At 43.8% G+C, this 16,957-nt stretch overlaps 1 protein-coding gene across 1 annotated transcript in view; it reads left to right on the top strand.

Moving 5' to 3' along the window:
- The window catches only part of plxna2 (plexin A2), a gene marked incomplete at its 5' end in the record, with an annotated part of 185,735 nt that extends 171,782 nt beyond the window's left edge, over window positions 1-13,953 (top strand). The window contains 5 exons of the mRNA XM_034078338.2: window positions 1,161-1,351; window positions 2,746-2,915; window positions 3,020-3,232; window positions 5,610-5,760; window positions 9,280-13,953. Of these exons, the coding sequence (XP_033934229.1) occupies window positions 1,161-1,351; window positions 2,746-2,915; window positions 3,020-3,232; window positions 5,610-5,760; window positions 9,280-9,375 (821 nt within the window). The remainder of the gene's footprint in view (window positions 1-1,160; window positions 1,352-2,745; window positions 2,916-3,019; window positions 3,233-5,609; window positions 5,761-9,279) is intronic.
- Window positions 13,954-16,957: the final 3,004 nt, after the last annotated feature.

The following is a 16,957-nucleotide window of genomic DNA, read 5'->3' as shown; positions in this document are numbered from 1 at the left end:
GAGTGAGTGAGTGAGTGAGTGAGTGAGTGGTGAGTGAGTGAGTGAGTGAGTGAGTGAGTGAGTGAGTGAGTGAGTGAGTGAGTGAGTGAGTGAGTGTGAGTGAGTGAGTGAGAGTGTGTGTGTTCAGCGTGTGGAGGGACACACCATATGAATTTATATTTTTTTATTTTAGAAGGGATAACGCACTCAAAGCACCGAGTCCGCCACATGTCCATCTGAAGTCTCCGGCCGGTCGGCGGCTTTAAAGAGGCCCACTTACACTTTTGGGGTTTTCCCTCTCCGCGCAGAATACCTTATATAGTTAGTGTGCATGTACGTGGTCTGCAAAGGCTCCTCGGGGGGAGGTTCGCCCTCTGCATGGGGTACTTTCTCGTTTAATAGTCTTTCTGCATTTAGCTGATGATACTTCCCTCTTAGGTAACATTTCCGAATCAGGACTTTAACTTGTAACGGAGTCCTTCTGATCTACTTCAGTAAAGGCTCTGAATACTTCCTCCACCTCGGGCTGCAGGTCCTCGCTCAGATCCTCGTTCAGATCCTCGTTCAGATCCTCGCTCAGATCTTCGCTCAGATCCTCGCTCAGGTCCTCGCTCAGATCCTCGTTCAGATCTTCGTTCAGATCCTCGCTCAGGTCCTCGCTCAGATCCTCGTTCAGATCCTCGTTCAGATCCTCGTTCAGATCCTCGTTCAGATCCTCGTTCAGATCCTCGCTCAGATCCTCGTTCAGATCCTCGCTCAGATCCTCGCTCAGATCCTCGCTCAGATCCTCGTTCAGATCCTCGCTCAGATCCTCGCTCAGATCCTCGCTCAGATCCTCGTTCAGATCCTCGTTCAGATCCTCGTTCAGATCCTCGTTCAGATCCTCGCTCAGATCCTCGTTCAGATCCTCGTTCAGATCCTCGTTCAGATCCTCGTTCAGATCCTCGCTCAGATCCTCGTTCAGATCCTCGCTCAGATCCTCGCTCAGCTCCTCGTTCAGATCCTCGCTCAGCTCCTCGTTCAGGTCCTCGCTCAGATCCTCGTTCAGATCCTTGCTCAGGTCCTCTCTCAGATGCTGGGAGAAGACGGAGGATAATTAGAGACTCGTTCTGACTGTGGTGTTTCTGTTTTTTTTTTGTGTCTCTTATTAATGATACATTCTCCTCCTCTCTCCCGGACAGACTCGTCTTTCCGGTACACGGGGAGTCCGGACAGCCTTCGCTCTCGGGCCCCGATGATCACGCCGGACCTGGAGAGCGGCGTGAAGGTCTGGCATCTGGTGAAGAACCACGAGCACGGAGACCAGAAGGAGGGAGAACGCGGCAGCAAGATGGTGTCCGAGATATATCTGACCCGGCTGCTAGCCACCAAGGTACGACAGCTGACGAGCATGATTCCAATCCAAAGGTGTTATCGTCACAAGCTATAGAGTAGACATGCCAATGAAACTCTTCTGACCGGAGCTCCTCCAACAATGCAACATAAATAATTCAATACCAAAATAAAAAATAGTGCAAGAAGTCTATATACTGTACATGTAAATAAATAAAAGTAAACAAACAGTGAAATAAAAGGAAGAGTTGGAGAGGAGACAAGGACACGGCAGCCATCGTACATGCTTCTCCATCCTTAGCTTTTAAAGATTCAACATTCAAAGCTTTTTTTTCATATGCATAAAAGTTACAGCGTCGGATCCGAGTACGAATATTTAATTTGTTCGGAGGGGAAATAAGGTTTGGTGACAGTTGCTCCATTTTAGGAAGAGAAAAATGAACGAAAAATGTTTTTGTAATCATAAGAACTTATCGAAAAAATTAACAATAAGAGAATAAAACATTTCAATATTGATATGTACTACAATATATAACAACAATACATATGTTGAAATGTCTTAAATTACAATGCAAACAGTGCTGTATACCAGTGTTTCTCAAACTTGTTCATACCAAGGACCACTTAACCAATAAAAAAACACTCGTGGACCACCTAACTCCACAAATATCCCAAAACACATCGTTGTTTACAAATCGCCTGAAAATGGTACAAACAAGTGGCAACATGTGTGATGAAGGTGTTGCCCTGGGCTATATCATGCAATCGAAAGTGAAACGTAAGCTCGCTCCATTGCGGAGATATTCCCGCGAGAGTGCGGAAAACTTAAAATGTATTTATTTCAAATTTGACCAATATACTCACGGGCCACCAGGGGGCGCGGACCACACTTTGAGAAGCACTGCCGTATACGTATTAATAAAGATAATAATGAAAACCAGATTATTGCTTGATATGTAATTGGTCCCACTTCAATTATTACACAAAAAAACCACAAAATAAATACTGACATATCAATTAAGAGGCAAACACACGTTAATAATGTCATTAAAAAATCAATTAAGAATACATCCAAGGTGGAACACATAAGTCTAAAGCTTTTACGCTGCTATGGACTGTCTCGCACTAATGTACATTTTTCAAAAATATCGACTGTTATGTTGCATATATTGATTGTTGTGCTTGTATTTATGTCTTAATGTGTGCATATGTATACATGTGTGTGTTGATTGTGTATATAGGTATATATATATTTGTATATATATTTGTTTTTGTATTCTGGAATCTGGGAAACAGTATTTCGATCTCTGTACACACGAACTGAAAGTTTGACAATAAAATTGACTTTGAAAAGACGGTGAACAAATAGACTTTTATAAAGTGTTATTACACAACAGTTGAATAACCTTCATCTCTCCTCCTCCTCTTCCTCAGGGCACGCTGCAGAAGTTCGTGGACGACCTGTTCGAGACGTTGTTCAGCACCGTGCACCGAGGCTCCTCTCTTCCTCTCGCCATCAAATACATGTTCGACTTCCTGGACGAGCAGGCGGACAAACACGGCATCCACGACCAGGACGTGCGGCACACGTGGAAAAGCAACTGGTGAGCTGCTTTAAAACAACTCAGGAAACCAAGACATTAAGATAAGTTCAACCTTCAGAGCGCAGATTGAATAAAGCCCGTGCCTCTTCCTCTCCCTCCTCCAGCCTTCCTCTCAGGTTCTGGGTGAACGTGATAAAGAACCCTCAGTTTGTGTTCGACATCCATAAGAGCAGCATCACGGACGCCTGTCTGTCGGTCGTCGCTCAGACCTTCATGGACTCCTGCTCGACCTCGGAGCACCGGCTGGGGAAGGACTCTCCGTCCAACAAGCTGCTCTACGCTAAAGACATCCCCAACTACAAGAGCTGGGTGGAGAGGTAATAGTAACTTTAATAATAACTTTAATAGTAACTTTAATAATAACTGTATTTGTATAGCACCTTTCATACATGTTATTGCAGTTCAAAGTGCTTTACATCAGTAAAACATATAAGACATAACATCAGTGTAAAGCAAGCAGCAAAGAATAAAGTGGGATAAAATAATTAAAAATAAAACATAGAGAAATAGTGCAGTAAAACGCTTTGGTAAAGAGCTGCCTTTTATGCAGTAAAATGCCTAATGTATTGGCTTCCCTAATATTGTTGGGTAACGTGTTCCACAGTTTGGGGGCGTAGTTTACAAAGGCTGCTTCACCGATCTTCTTACGGCCCGTCCACACTACAGCTTCAAAAAAAGCTTGGAGCTGGGCGTGTCTGAAGCTCGACCAACAACCAATCACATGGATCTCCCGCCCCGGACACACAAGCAGCGGTTTGATTGGTTAGAGCTTGTACTGGCATGTGATTCGATTGGCTGGCGCTTCCACCGAAAGCTTCAGACGCTTCAAAAGTTGAACATTGCTCAACTCGTGCAGCCTGAGACGCCAGGAAAGCTCCGCTCTGCTTCCCACAATGCAGTTCGGCGAAAAGTGACGTCACCCCATTCAAAGTGAATGGGCAGACGCGTTGGAAACCGTTTTTCAAGCTGTCGAAGACGTAGTGTGGACGGGCCGTTATGACTCTTTCTGGTGACCTCTAATAGACCTGCATCTGAGAGTCAGCAATGTAGCTGGGTCCTTGTCCATTTAGAGCTTTGTATGTGAGGAGAAGCACCTTCAAATCAATTCTAAAAGTTACAGGTAGGAGCCGCTCGCATACAAATACCTGTACTTTCTACTTCTCTCATGTTGAACTCAAATACCTGTACTTTCTACTTCTTACACTTTGAACTCAAATACCTGTACTTTCTACTTCTCTCATGTTGAACTCAAATACCTGTACTTTCTACTTCTTACACTTTGAACTCAAATACCTGTACTTTCTACTTCTTACATGTTGAACTCAAATACCTGTACATTCTACTTCTTACATGTTGAACTCAAATACCTGTACTTTCTACTTCTTACATGTTGAACTCAAATACCTGTACTTTCTACTTCTCACATGTTGAACTCAAATACCTGTACTTTCTACTTCTTACATGTTGAACTCAAATACTTGTACTTTCTACTTCTCTCATGTTGAACTCAAATACCTGTACTTTCTACTTCTTACATGTTGAACTCAAATACCTGTACATTCTACTTCTTACATGTTGAACTCAAATACCTGTACTTTCTACTTCTTACATGTTGAACTCAAATACCTGTACTTTCTACTTCTCTCATGTTGAACTCAAATACCTGTACTTTCTACTTCTTACATGTTGAACACAAATACCTGTACTTTCTACTTCTCACATGTTGAACTCAAATACCTGTACTTTCTACTTCTTACATGTTGAACTCAAATACCTGTACTTTCTACTTCTCTCATTTCCCAAACAGCTGGTTCCTTTAGTCTGAATGTGTGTTTGGTGCGTGGTCATTATTCTTTAGAGTCACTGCGTGCCTATTGATTTGAACACGATCCGTGTATCCATCACTTCCTGGTCTTCTCTAAAGAAGAGGGACCAATGGAAACGTTGTCATGTTGCCGTTGTTCAGCATGGAAACATTCATTAGCTAACAATGACATTATTGTTCTATTGATATAAAGGGAGGTCAGGTACTCTTTAAAACAGCTGCTAGCTATGGGTACTTTTTACTGAAGTACACTTCAAAGCCTCTTTACTTTTACTTGAGTAGAGACGTTTAGTCAGTACTTCTACTTTCACCAGGGTATTTTTAAAGTATCTGTACTTCTACTTGAGTAAAGGATGTGTGTACTTTTGCCCTCTCTGTGTCTTAACGTGGGCGTCACTTTGTTAGAAAAAGTGGTGGGGACACTTATTTCAGATTTAAAAAAACACCACTGCATTAATCGCCCCCCGCAAACAATACTACAGACTTATGCTTACAATACTTTTTGTACAACTAGCACAGTAACTATGCCACGCTGCTGCAAAGCTATTCTCTATTCAATTATTGCTAATATTAAACGTGTCCAAACGGCACCACGAGAGTCACCAGAAATACAGCCAGAAAGTGAGAACAGTCCTCCAGAGTCTACATGTTCGCAAAGTGTACAATTTTCAGAACATTTTCAACAAGTTATCCTGATGCAAAGTGCTGGGGACACATTTGGCCATTTCCAAAAGTGGTGTAGACATGTCTCCGGCGTCCCCAGCGTAAATGCTGCCGTCATGCTAGCAGACAGTTATTGTTCCTGAAGGTGGTTTGATGCTTTTGAAAGCTGTCTCTATAACAAGGTGTCTCCTGTGTTTCCCCGTCAGGTACTACGCTGACATCAGCCGCCTGCCGGCCATCAGCGATCAGGACATGAACGCCTACCTGGCGGAGCAGGCCAGGCTTCACTCCAACGAGTTCAACATGCTCAGCGCGCTCAACGAGATCTACTCCTACATCAGCAAGTACAGCGAGGAGGTGAGGAACACGTGTACTCGCGCAGAACAAGTGTCTTCGTGATGCATTCTGTAGGAACTACTGAGGTCTGTGTCCTTACGAGGGACAGGTTGGACCAAGGCCCTGTCTACACGGAGACGGTTTCAGTTGTATGCGCTAAAGTTCTTTATCGTATAGACGGTTCGTCCACACGAACGCCGAAACCGATAAACGATGAAACCGGCTCCCAAAGTGGGTAAGTCTGGAGACGACATGCTTGCGGCTCCGTGTGTACTCCCTATACGATCTTTTCCTGAATCGATGACGCCATGGCCCCGCCTCTCCTGCTCACCCCCGCGTCATTGCTGATGCGTTTCGCCAACAACAATGGCCGATCACAGGGTTGCGTTCGTGCTCCAGACGCTACTGATTTGTTTGTTTATGCCTTATGCCCATGCTCGGGGGTCTTCTTCGCTGCTTTCGGTGTATTTTGTGTCGGAAGTACAGCGCCACTTACAGGCCCAGCATATGTACTACAGCGTCTCCAGCAGTTTCGTTTGGACGGAAGACTTTTTTGAAACCGATTTCAAACAGAATGGTGTGGACGGGGCCCAAAAATCAAGGGCAGGAGTATTAATAGGACAGGTTGTCGTAGGCGCCACATCTAAATGAATTCTCTATGTTTTTGTTTATTATTTACTGTTTTTTACTTATTATTGGGGCTGGGCTTTTCACGAGAGCTTTTTCTTGGCATTGATAGAGACAGGGTGAAGTTACGGAGAGGTGAGGAACGCATGAACTCGCACAGAACAAGTGTCTTTACGATGCATTCTGCAGGAAATACTAAGGTCTGTATCATAACGAGAGAAAGCTTGGACCGAATATTCTGCTGTGTATTTAAAAGAAAAAGAGAAACTTCAATCCCCTTAAAGACTGCACCCGACTAACTGAATCACACACAGCTATTCTGACAGAGAGAAACGTAGAGCTGTAATTTAACTATTCATTTTTAATTTAGAGCGAGCTCCGGCAGGACGAGTGGTGCATTCAGGCGCTTCTGGGATGGCCCCGTTTCCCAAGTCAGAAAGTCATTCCTCCGACGGTTAACGGGGTGTTCAAGAGCTCTAAGTAACGTGGAAACAACATGAATGCTACGATGAAGACTTGTTTATCTGATCCAGTTTTTGCACAGAAGACGGATCAGATCGGCCGTGACTTTCCACTGGGTGTTTAGGTTACGTCTCGAAGAAGAGAATGCATCAACGGTCTTTTTTTGCAATGTGGTGAATCCGCCTCATGGTTGACATCCGCTCCAAATCAGACGCTTATCTCGGGCAGATTGCAGAACAGTTGTGCTTCAGACATGTACGGTGCCTCCTCTGTGTTTCGCACGCAGAGGTTAGCGAGGTCAGATCAGAGTCTTCAGCAGACTTCCCCCGAGGTGAGCGCTAACAAGGCGGCGTCTGATCTGCAGCAGAGAGTGATGTCTACAAGCTCCCAGCATGCTCTCTGCTGAGCGGAAACACACACACGCTGTCAGATCACAGGAAGAGGGAAGGAGGAGGAGGAGGAGGAGGAGGAGGAGGAGGAGGAGGAGGAGGAGGAGGAGGCGTGGTGCCTCTAATGTCAGCGGACCCTCTGGGAGGCATTAGTCTGACCTTTGTGCGGCTCTCCTTTTATTTCCTCGCTCTCTACTTCCTGTACCTTCCTCCTCTCCATTATCCAGTCGGCCTCCCCTTTGCTCTCCACGCACCTCACACTCTGCTGCCTCAGCCGTCTGATGCAAAGTCTTCCTCGTGAAGCAGAACACTCCACACGTGCAGCCCATCGGCCCCAAAAACCTCGTATTTACGGCTCTGCACAAAGGGCCCGAGCTGCGGATACTTAAATGGATTTGGGGAGAGATGCACCTGCATACAGCGCTGCCGATTAATAATACATTGCTGCGATGAAGAGGAGGATGAGGAGGAGGAGGAGGAGGAGGAGGAGGAGGAGGAAGCGCTGTAGCTGCCAGGCTTTAAGAGCACTTAAGCAGACGAGAGGAAGAAGGCAGGCTCTGCTGCACACAAAGGCTGCCGGGAAACTGAAACGCCAACAAAGAAAACCTCAAATATTCGATGTGTTTCTCGTCGACTGAAGGACACGGAAACATGACGGATAAAATAGTTTGAAATGCAGATATTTGACCGATATGCATGATTTCTAAATTGCTGAGCCTCGTGGTGAACTTGGTGAAGGAAAGGAGACTGCAGAATAATCTCTACTCGACTGAAGGACACCAGAACGCCCAATAGAACAGTTAGAAGGCATAAAGAAAGGCTCGTTAAATGCCTGTGAAACTGACGTTATATATATTATGCATGATTTATAAATTGCTGAGCCTCGTAGTGACCTTGCGTATGAAGCACTTGAACGAGTCGAGGAAAAGGACTTTAGATTCATCCAAAGTGCTTCTCCACGGGAATAAATGGCGCATTGTGTGGGCGACGGTTTTTCCCATTTATTATTTATCCATTACCTCGGAATAATTGAAAGTACACATTGTGTAAGAGAGGTCAATTAACGCTGTTTAGTTAGCTTGTAAAGTGTCTTTGAGCACTAGGAAGAGAGCTATATAAAAACCACGCATTATTTTATTATTATTACTTCAGATAGTTTTCAGATTGCTTCAGTAGAAGTACGAATGCTACACTGTACACATACTCTGGTACAAGTCCTCAAAGTACAAGACTTGAGTAAAAGTACTTTCCACCGCTGCATGTACCCATATCAAAGGCTGTTGTAATATTTGACATGGAAGGCTGAACATGTGTGCAACTGTCAGAGATGACAGATTCTGTCTCGTCCTTTTCAACTCGACTTGACGAACGCCGCGTTAACACGATGGCGCCTCGGAAGATAAAACGAGGAAGGATTAAACACCAATGTTGCGCCGTGTTGTCGAAGACAGAGACCCTGATGTAACAAAGTTCCTCTCTTTCATGTGATGGCTCTGCTTCACAAAGAAACACAACCACTTTGTAGGCTACATGTGGTCGCTTCCTCTGTTTTCGTGGTCCTTCTATAGTGGATTCGTTCCTCTGTAGTCGTTTTGTGTTCATGTTGTGTATTTTCGGAGTTGTGCGTCTCTTTTTAAGTCATTTCCTGTGTCTGTTGTCGTCCTTTTACGACTCTTTGCCATCATTTTTATCTTTTTGTGGATCTTTTTCTGACTTGTGTGTGTTTCTATGGACATTGTGTGTCTCTCTGTAGGCATGTTGTTCTCTTGTTATGTCTTTTTCTAATCGTTTCATGTCTCTGTGGTCCTTTTGGTTCACTTTGTAGATGATTTGGGTCTCTTTTGTCGTCTTTTGGATAATTGTGTGTGTGTAGGCATTCAGTGTTCCTTTGTCTACATGTTTGCGTAGTCCCTTAACGTCTCTTTGTGGTCACTGTGAGCCTCTTCCTGGGTGGTACTTGTCTCTCCAAGCCACATGTTGTAGGTGGAGTCCAGGGAAGGGCTCTTTGGGCCCCTCGGTTGCAAGGTGCATCGACCTCATGTCTTTTTCTGTCCCCCCACAGATCACGGCGGCGCTGGAGCAGGACGAGCAGGCGAGGAAGCAGAAGTTGGCCTACAAGCTGGAGCAGCTGATCGCCGCCATGTCTCAGGAGAGCTGAGGACCCTCAACACACTCCACATCCACACTCATATTATTTCCTCCTCACACGGATCCGCTCAGGGCCACGGACTGAGAAACAGAAACCCTGCAGCTGGAGGACCGTCAGCAGAGAACATGGCCCCTATTTATTTTATTTTTCTCAAAGAATAGTCCTGTGTGTGTCTGTCTGTCTGTCTGTCTGTCTGTCTGTGCGTGTGCATGTGCGTCTGTGTGTGTGTGTGTGTGTGTGTGTGTGTGTGTGTGTGTGTGTGTGTGTGTGTGTGTGTGTGTGTGTGTGTGTGTGTGTGTGTGTGTGTGTGTGTGTGTGTGTGTGTCTGTGTCTGTGTGTGTGTGTGTGTGTGTGTGTGTGCGTGTGTGTGTCTGTGTGGGGAGGACTAGATGAATCCTTCAGTGTGAACCGGAGGAGCAGATCTCGCGTCGCATCCAGATTTTTATTTTTGTACTTGTACATTTGAATATTATCAGTTGCAGTCCCACCCAGGAGGACCCTGTCGTTGTGCAAAGACAAAGAAGACGACATCGGGGTCTCCTCTCACTTTTCCTCGGACTAAACCTCCGCTCTTTATCACGAATCCGATCGTGAAACATGACGCTCGTCATCTCAGAGTCTCCGGAGGACTTCAGCCGGCATGCACCTGAACAGAGGAGAGGACATATTTAGGAGAATCAATCTGGAGTCCAAGGCTTTCTGTTTTGTCTTTCTTAGGTCATCTGTGTATGGACCAATCAGTGTCTGTGTGTGTACAGATGTTTTCTTTTCTGTTTGCAAACACAAAGGGGCTCAGTTGAGCTGAGTGAAGTCGTCAGACCGCTTCCCAAACATTATCCCAGGTCCATGCGTTATCAGGGGATTAAACTGGGGTTATGTATTAGTGGTAATCAGCCTTTTTATATTCAGATGGGCAATGAATGTGTGCCAACGTTTCCGCAGACTTTCCATGGTGCCGTTTCGACTTAAGGATCTATTTAGTTGACTTCTTATGGAAACAATTGTTGTGGTTATTTCAGTACGACGAAAATACAGAACAATTTCATTTTCTTTGCAATGCTGTGTATCCACCCCACTGATGGCGGTCCGCTCCAAAATGAACTATGTTTTTCCTGAGCACACGCCACAATCTTCCAACACATTTCATTTAAATCGGGCGGGTCGTTTTTCTCTAATCTTGCAGAATGCTGTAAATATAACCCCCAAACACAACTTCATTTCTCATGGCAGCATAAAGCGCAAGAACAACGTTAGAGATGGATGGGACAAAAGTGCTTCGTTTGACAAGAGCCCTTATTTACACGCATTACCTTTTCCTAAAACTAACAAATACTTAAAAGTAGTTAACAATCTGGTTGGCGAAACACAGGCAGCGCCGACAACAATACTGTTTTAAAATAATCGGTACACAGTTGGAAACAGAGAGGCTAGCTAGCTAACGTCGTCTAAAAGCTGTCTAGTAATTTATGTAATGATTAACTTTAATCAAGTTAAACAATATTAAAACCAGGTGATTTAAATCCTCCTCAGAGTGGGTCGATCACCTCTTCAGTCGATTAGTCATCCTGTATCGATCCGTGGGGCGTTATAGCTCACCATGCTAACGCGCTACCTTCCTAGCGCTGTATTTAACGTGATTAGCATGTAGCTTTAGCCCACAGGAACGTTTGTTTACACACACCGATTGCTCCGATAAGTAGTTCGCAATTGAACGAACTACCTTTCTAAACATCGATGTGGCTGATTATCACTCATTCTGCCGATTTCATCACCTGATAACGTTTAAAATGTGTGTCATCGTCCACCCTGAACCACACTTCTCTAACCACGGACTGTATCTCTTTGGGATCAACTTCCTGTGTGTGTGCATGCTATCCAGGGGCCATCTTACATTCGATCGAGTGCCAACGAGTCCCGCCAGCTCCGGTTGGCCAGCTGAGATGTTCCTCGCACTGACGATTAGACTCAGTTTAAACAAGTGCCAAAAGATCCCGTCGTTTCAAATAGTCCTCTCATGTGTCATAAATCGGTGTGTGCTTTACAGAGGGAGCAGAGCTGTCATGTCGGAGCCGGTTAAAGCGTATACATAACTGGAATACAGTGAGTTTTTTTTTTTTAAAGGTACGAAACATAAGCAGATGATAAATAAATATAAAAGTGTTTCATGCTGCGTCTGCTGACTTAAACCTAAGAGGCTGACCTGCGAGCTACAGTGAGAGATTTCACCGTCTGGACTCGTTTTCTTCCGGGATATATATATGTGTCTGCTTGTTGTTTACATCAAGTACTTGAACAATAGGTAGTATTAACGGTGTGCACAGTGTGTGTTGAGAGCATGACCAACATCAGTAGTGGGTGAAAGGTGCTTCTTATTTTCTCTGTGGCCTTAGATACCCACCTGATCGTATTAGTCCTCTGATCCGGCAACTCTGCTGAGAAGTGTCTTAGCGAGATAAGGTAAAAAAGGAAAAGGTGAAGAGGGTACGGCGGACATCGCCTCGCTCAGCACTCGGCTCTCGTGAGCTGTTTGAAGAGGAAGTGTTGAGAAAGAGAGAGAAGCCCTTTAGCTCTAGTTTCCTGCTCCGGCTTTGAAGCTGCTCTTTGATCTGAGGCGGTGTGTGTGTGTGCACGCACAGTGCGGTCAGGAGATGGAAAGAAGAAACATCAAACTAACAGGCGAGGAGGCATGTAGGATGAGGTGAAGTTGGACATGCAGTTACTGAGTCCAGCCAGCGGGGGCAGCAGAGGGGAAGAGGAGCTGATATGTGTTCCCTCATCTGAAACAAGCACCTTCTCTCAATTAACACCTAAAGAGTGGTGCAGGGATTTATTTATTTCTAGTGGACCCTGAAGGCAGCATCTCCCTGGTTCCCATCACTAAAAACCAATGGGATTTCTCCATGTGATTTTGGTTAATGTCAGATAATAATTTCTGTGGCAAATACAGGTGGCTAATGTTGGGCTATAAACGAACTACAGCCCGGTCACATGACTTCACGTCACCACCGCTAAGCTAAAGGCGGCTAATGTTGGGCTATAAAGGAACTACAGCCCGGTCACATGACTTCACGTCACCACCGCTAAGCTAAAGGCGGCTAATGTTGGGCTATAAAGGAACTACAGCACGGTCACATGACTTCACGTCACCACCGCTAAGCTAAAGGTGGCTAATGCTGGGCTATAAAGGAACTACAGCACGGTCACATGACTTCACGTCACCACCGCTAAGCTAAAGGCGGCATTTAGACACTTGTTAGCAACCGCAGTTTTTAAATCCACCAGTGGGGTATTTATTGACGTATTTCATGTCGTAGAACAAAGCGTTAAAATCTCTTCAGCTTGTGTTAACCACAGACCTTATTTCAGGCAACTAGAAACACAATCAGAAAACATTCCTACGAGGGAACAAGAAATGCTGACTCATTCCCGCACCACTATGGACACACCCATACAGTCGGTCTGCAAACACTTAAAGCTTCCTTCTTTTGATTAAGGTGTCTTCCCAAGCTCAGCAAACAGAAATGTATCCTCATACCTCACATTGCTTGAATGGAGTAATGCTTTTTATCATTTTAAACAGGACCTAAATGCCTTTTTCCTTTTTGCAAGGGATGAAACAAATGTACGTGTATCAGTCTCTCCAACTCTCCGCTGTATTCAGATTGTGACGTAATCAGAGGCTCGCAATTTTTTTTTAAAGTGGCTTTGATTTTCCTCTCACGGATCATTTATATCAGGACGTTTCCTTTTTATCTTGTGTGAGATTTTGCATGCGTTTTAATTCATGCTTTTGTTCTGCCTGGTATTCCATATCGATCCACACTGACTGCATGTATTCCCATCTGTACAACGTCTCGCATCGCAGGCAGCTGAAAGCACCTTCTTTTTATTTGTGAAAGAGATTTGTTTTGTTACTAGATATAGCTCTTAATTATCCATGCTGTAAACTCATTTCTGGGAGCATTTTAATTCAATTTGAAATGAGGAAAGTTTGTTTACTCTTTCCGCGGCGTGGAAGCCCATTTGGCTGGCGGTGGTGTGAGATAGATGCTCGTACACGTAACCTCATTTCAGCTGATTGCTAATGGCAGATGCTACGTGCACTTAGCTTGAGAGATGGCGTTACTGCTGTTTCAAAACAAAGCATTTAATCAGCCGTTTTTGTTTTGTTTGCTTTCCGGCATCAGACAGAGGAATTGAAATCCCAGTCATTGTATTACTCTCAATTCAAAATATCATCAAGTATAAAAATCCTTCCATTTTTAACACGTTGTAAACAAGCCCTTTGTAGACACTGGAGTTCTGTAATATAGTAATTAATGGCAATGATGACGATGATAATAATAATGGCTGTCTGTTCTTCTTGTTTTATAAAAGTGTTGTGAAAATTGTAAGAAACTTAAAGTATTTAAAAAAAGGTTGTTCTCTTGTTTTGTTTTTTTATTTGCTTTGATTTTGTTATGATAAGATATTATTGTGTACCTATTGTAAATATGAAGCACACCTATTTTGCAAGCCAAGGATTCACTTTGTACTGTTGTTATATATAAATAAACTTTGCTGGTTAAAAATTGCATAGAGCTGAAATCTGTATTCGTGTCTCTTTGTCGTCAGAAACAATTATGATTCCACATCAGTGGTGGAAAGTGACTAATTAACCAAGTACCCTACTTAAAGGGGACCTATCATGCTATATTTGAAAACATATATTGTAGGGCCATACCTATATAAAACATGTCTGTGAAGTTTTTTTTTCATTGTAGCCATGCCTCATACTGCTCAAACCCCTCTTTTGCAGCCCTGTTACTGGCCGTTTCTCAATCGCGAGGATGCTGGCTTGGTAGTCGCGTACTTCCAAGTCACTTCCTTCAGAAACGAAGCAAGTATGCTTCCAAGCCACGGCTTCGGAAAACGAAGAAGAATGGAACAGGCTAACAAGTGTGCCACTCTCTCTAACGGTTTCAACATAAACTGTACCGAAAATAAATACCTCACGATGTCTATCTCATTATGAACTTGCTTTACTTTCACGGACACATTTTTGGTGATAACAAACAAATGTAACAAAGTCACATATTTACAAACACATGTTCTACGCCACTATACTTACATTTAAATGTGTGCTGTGTCGGTTCAGCCATTCTCCGCAAGGGTTTTTGAAATTGGTCCGTGCGCAAAGCATTGTGGGGATTTTAAGGACGCGAAGTCTACCCATGTGCAGCCTCGAAATTTTCCCCAAACCAAAGACGCCGCCTCGGTGGAATTCCAAGTATGCTGGAGATTGGAACAGTCCTTCGGCGGCACTCGATGACGTAGCATCCTGGAAATATTGGCTTAGAAGCCAGTATCCTCGAGATTGAGAAACGGCCAGAGAGACGCGGATTTTGGGTCCTTAGCTTGAAAAAAGAAAAGAAGAGGAGGCGGAGCTAATGCCTGATCAGAATTCTACCGGAGATAAAGTTAAATTTGGTTGTGATAAAACGCCATCATGTTCCAAACCACATCAAGGATTATTTCTGAAACAGTATGGAGCTCAAATGCTTTTTCTCTCTCAGGTTTACCACAAAGTGAGTTCCTTTTTCTATTTCCTGCTTCTTCACACACATGCTCTCCAGTACAGGTTAGCTCTGAGTGTTAGCGATGCTAATGTAAACACCGACCATATTACGTCCAAAACAGTCGGGCATTGTTTCTGATAGCTACTTTCTGATTGGGCCGTGGGTCCACATTTCAGATATTACATCATATCGGACGCAGATCTGGATCAGCTCCGTTGTTCCCTGTTTTTAGAGATTTGGGTACGGAGGAAAAGAGAGAGGGTTTTGTTTTCAGACACTTGGTGAGTTCCCTGACACACCGGGGACACATGTTGATGTATAGAAGACATACAAAAGCGCATTTTGCATGATAGGTCCCCTTTTAAATGCTTCTCTTTTCTCAAAACAAGATGTTTTCTTTTCTGGAAGGAGACTTCAGGTTGTCTCGGAGTACAAGTACTTAGGAGTACATATTGACACAAACCTCAATTTCAAAAAATATATCAAAAAGGTCTGCAATAAAGTAAAGTTCAATCTGTCAAATTACAGATACATTAGAAACTTCCAATCGACTGCAGCAGCTAAGCTATACCTTCACTCAATAGTCCTCTCCCACATCTACTACTGTCTGATCAGCTGGTGTAATGCTCACTCTACAGCTCAAAGGCAACTGGAATCACTGTATAAACAAGCACTCAGAACACGAGACAAAAAGCCATTCCGGTATCATCATCGTCACATTGTTAAAACATATAATCTGTTCAGCTGGGTTCTTATAGTTTACAAAAACATCTGCTTAGTTTATAAGATCACTCGTGGGTTGGCTCCTCCCCCTCTGGCTGGCTGCATCAGCCTAAAGTCCACCTCAACCAGGGCTACTAGAGGTGCGGCTAGGGGAGACTGCACCATCCCATTTAGGAAGAGCGCATTCAGCCAGGCTGTCTTTTCATTCCACGCATCCCATCAATGGAATTCAATACCACAACCAATGAGAGAGTCCTCATCCTACTACACATTCAAGCACAGTGTTAAAAAGTGAAAACCAACAGTGTCAGCACTGATGTGTGGGTGTAGGTGTGTGTATGACTGTGTATTGTAAATGTTTTATTTATTTATTTATTATCATGACTTGCTCTTATCTGTATTCAGCGACGTCATCTATTGTAAATATGTACAATAACAATGTTGTGGTATTTGTATTATTGCTTTTAGGATGTCTATCACCATCTGGCAAAGGGACTATCGGTGAAAACTAGCCTTTTGGGTAATTCGAGTACTTTTACATGTTTTTAATATGTTGATTAATGTACACTGTCCCTTGTTTTAAATAAATCAATTCAACTCTCCTGATGCAGTCAGTTGATCATGAAATATATATTCTATATCTGAGTCCCCCGGCCACCCTGCTCCTGTATTTCCTCTGGGATGGTTTAATCCCCGCAGCTTCTAATCCTGTACTGCGGAGACCAATTCACATCCAGGCGGGACTTAACGCCCTGTAATGCCTTTACAAGTAGCTGTATAAAGCTGACATCCCATTCGTTCTGGGTAGGATTCTCAGCCTGGATTACAAGGCAGATTCTGAAATAATTAGGGTAATATGAGTCTGCAAAAAAAAAAAGGGGGGGGGTTGGGATGTCACGGGGGAGTTCTGCTCCGTTTTTAAAGAATAGTTGGGTCAGGTATTAATATCTCAATTAAATCATGCTGCAAGTTGAGATATTCTGAGTGTGGTTCCGGCTGTAGTTTTGGTTGTAGTTCTGACTTGAGTCCTGAGTGTATTTATTTTTGTATTTCTTTGTGTAGTTCTGAATGTATTTGAGTGTCGTTCTTCGTGTGGTTTTGACTGTCTTTTTTAGTCTAGTTGTGACTGTAGTTCTGACTGTAGTCCTTTAGTTGCGATTGTAGTTCTGACTGTAGTTATGACTGTAGTCCACACTGAGGTTCTGACTGTATTTCTGACTGTAGTCCACACTGAAGTTCTGACTGTATTTCTGACTGTAGTCCACACTGAAGTTCTGACTGTAGTTCTGACTGTAGTCCACACTGAAGTT

This window comes from Pseudochaenichthys georgianus, unplaced genomic scaffold (assembly GCF_902827115.2).
Source record: "Pseudochaenichthys georgianus unplaced genomic scaffold, fPseGeo1.2 scaffold_413_arrow_ctg1, whole genome shotgun sequence".
NCBI classification, from domain to species: domain Eukaryota; kingdom Metazoa; phylum Chordata; class Actinopteri; order Perciformes; family Channichthyidae; genus Pseudochaenichthys; species Pseudochaenichthys georgianus.
This window is presented reverse-complemented; position numbering and strand designations above follow the sequence as displayed.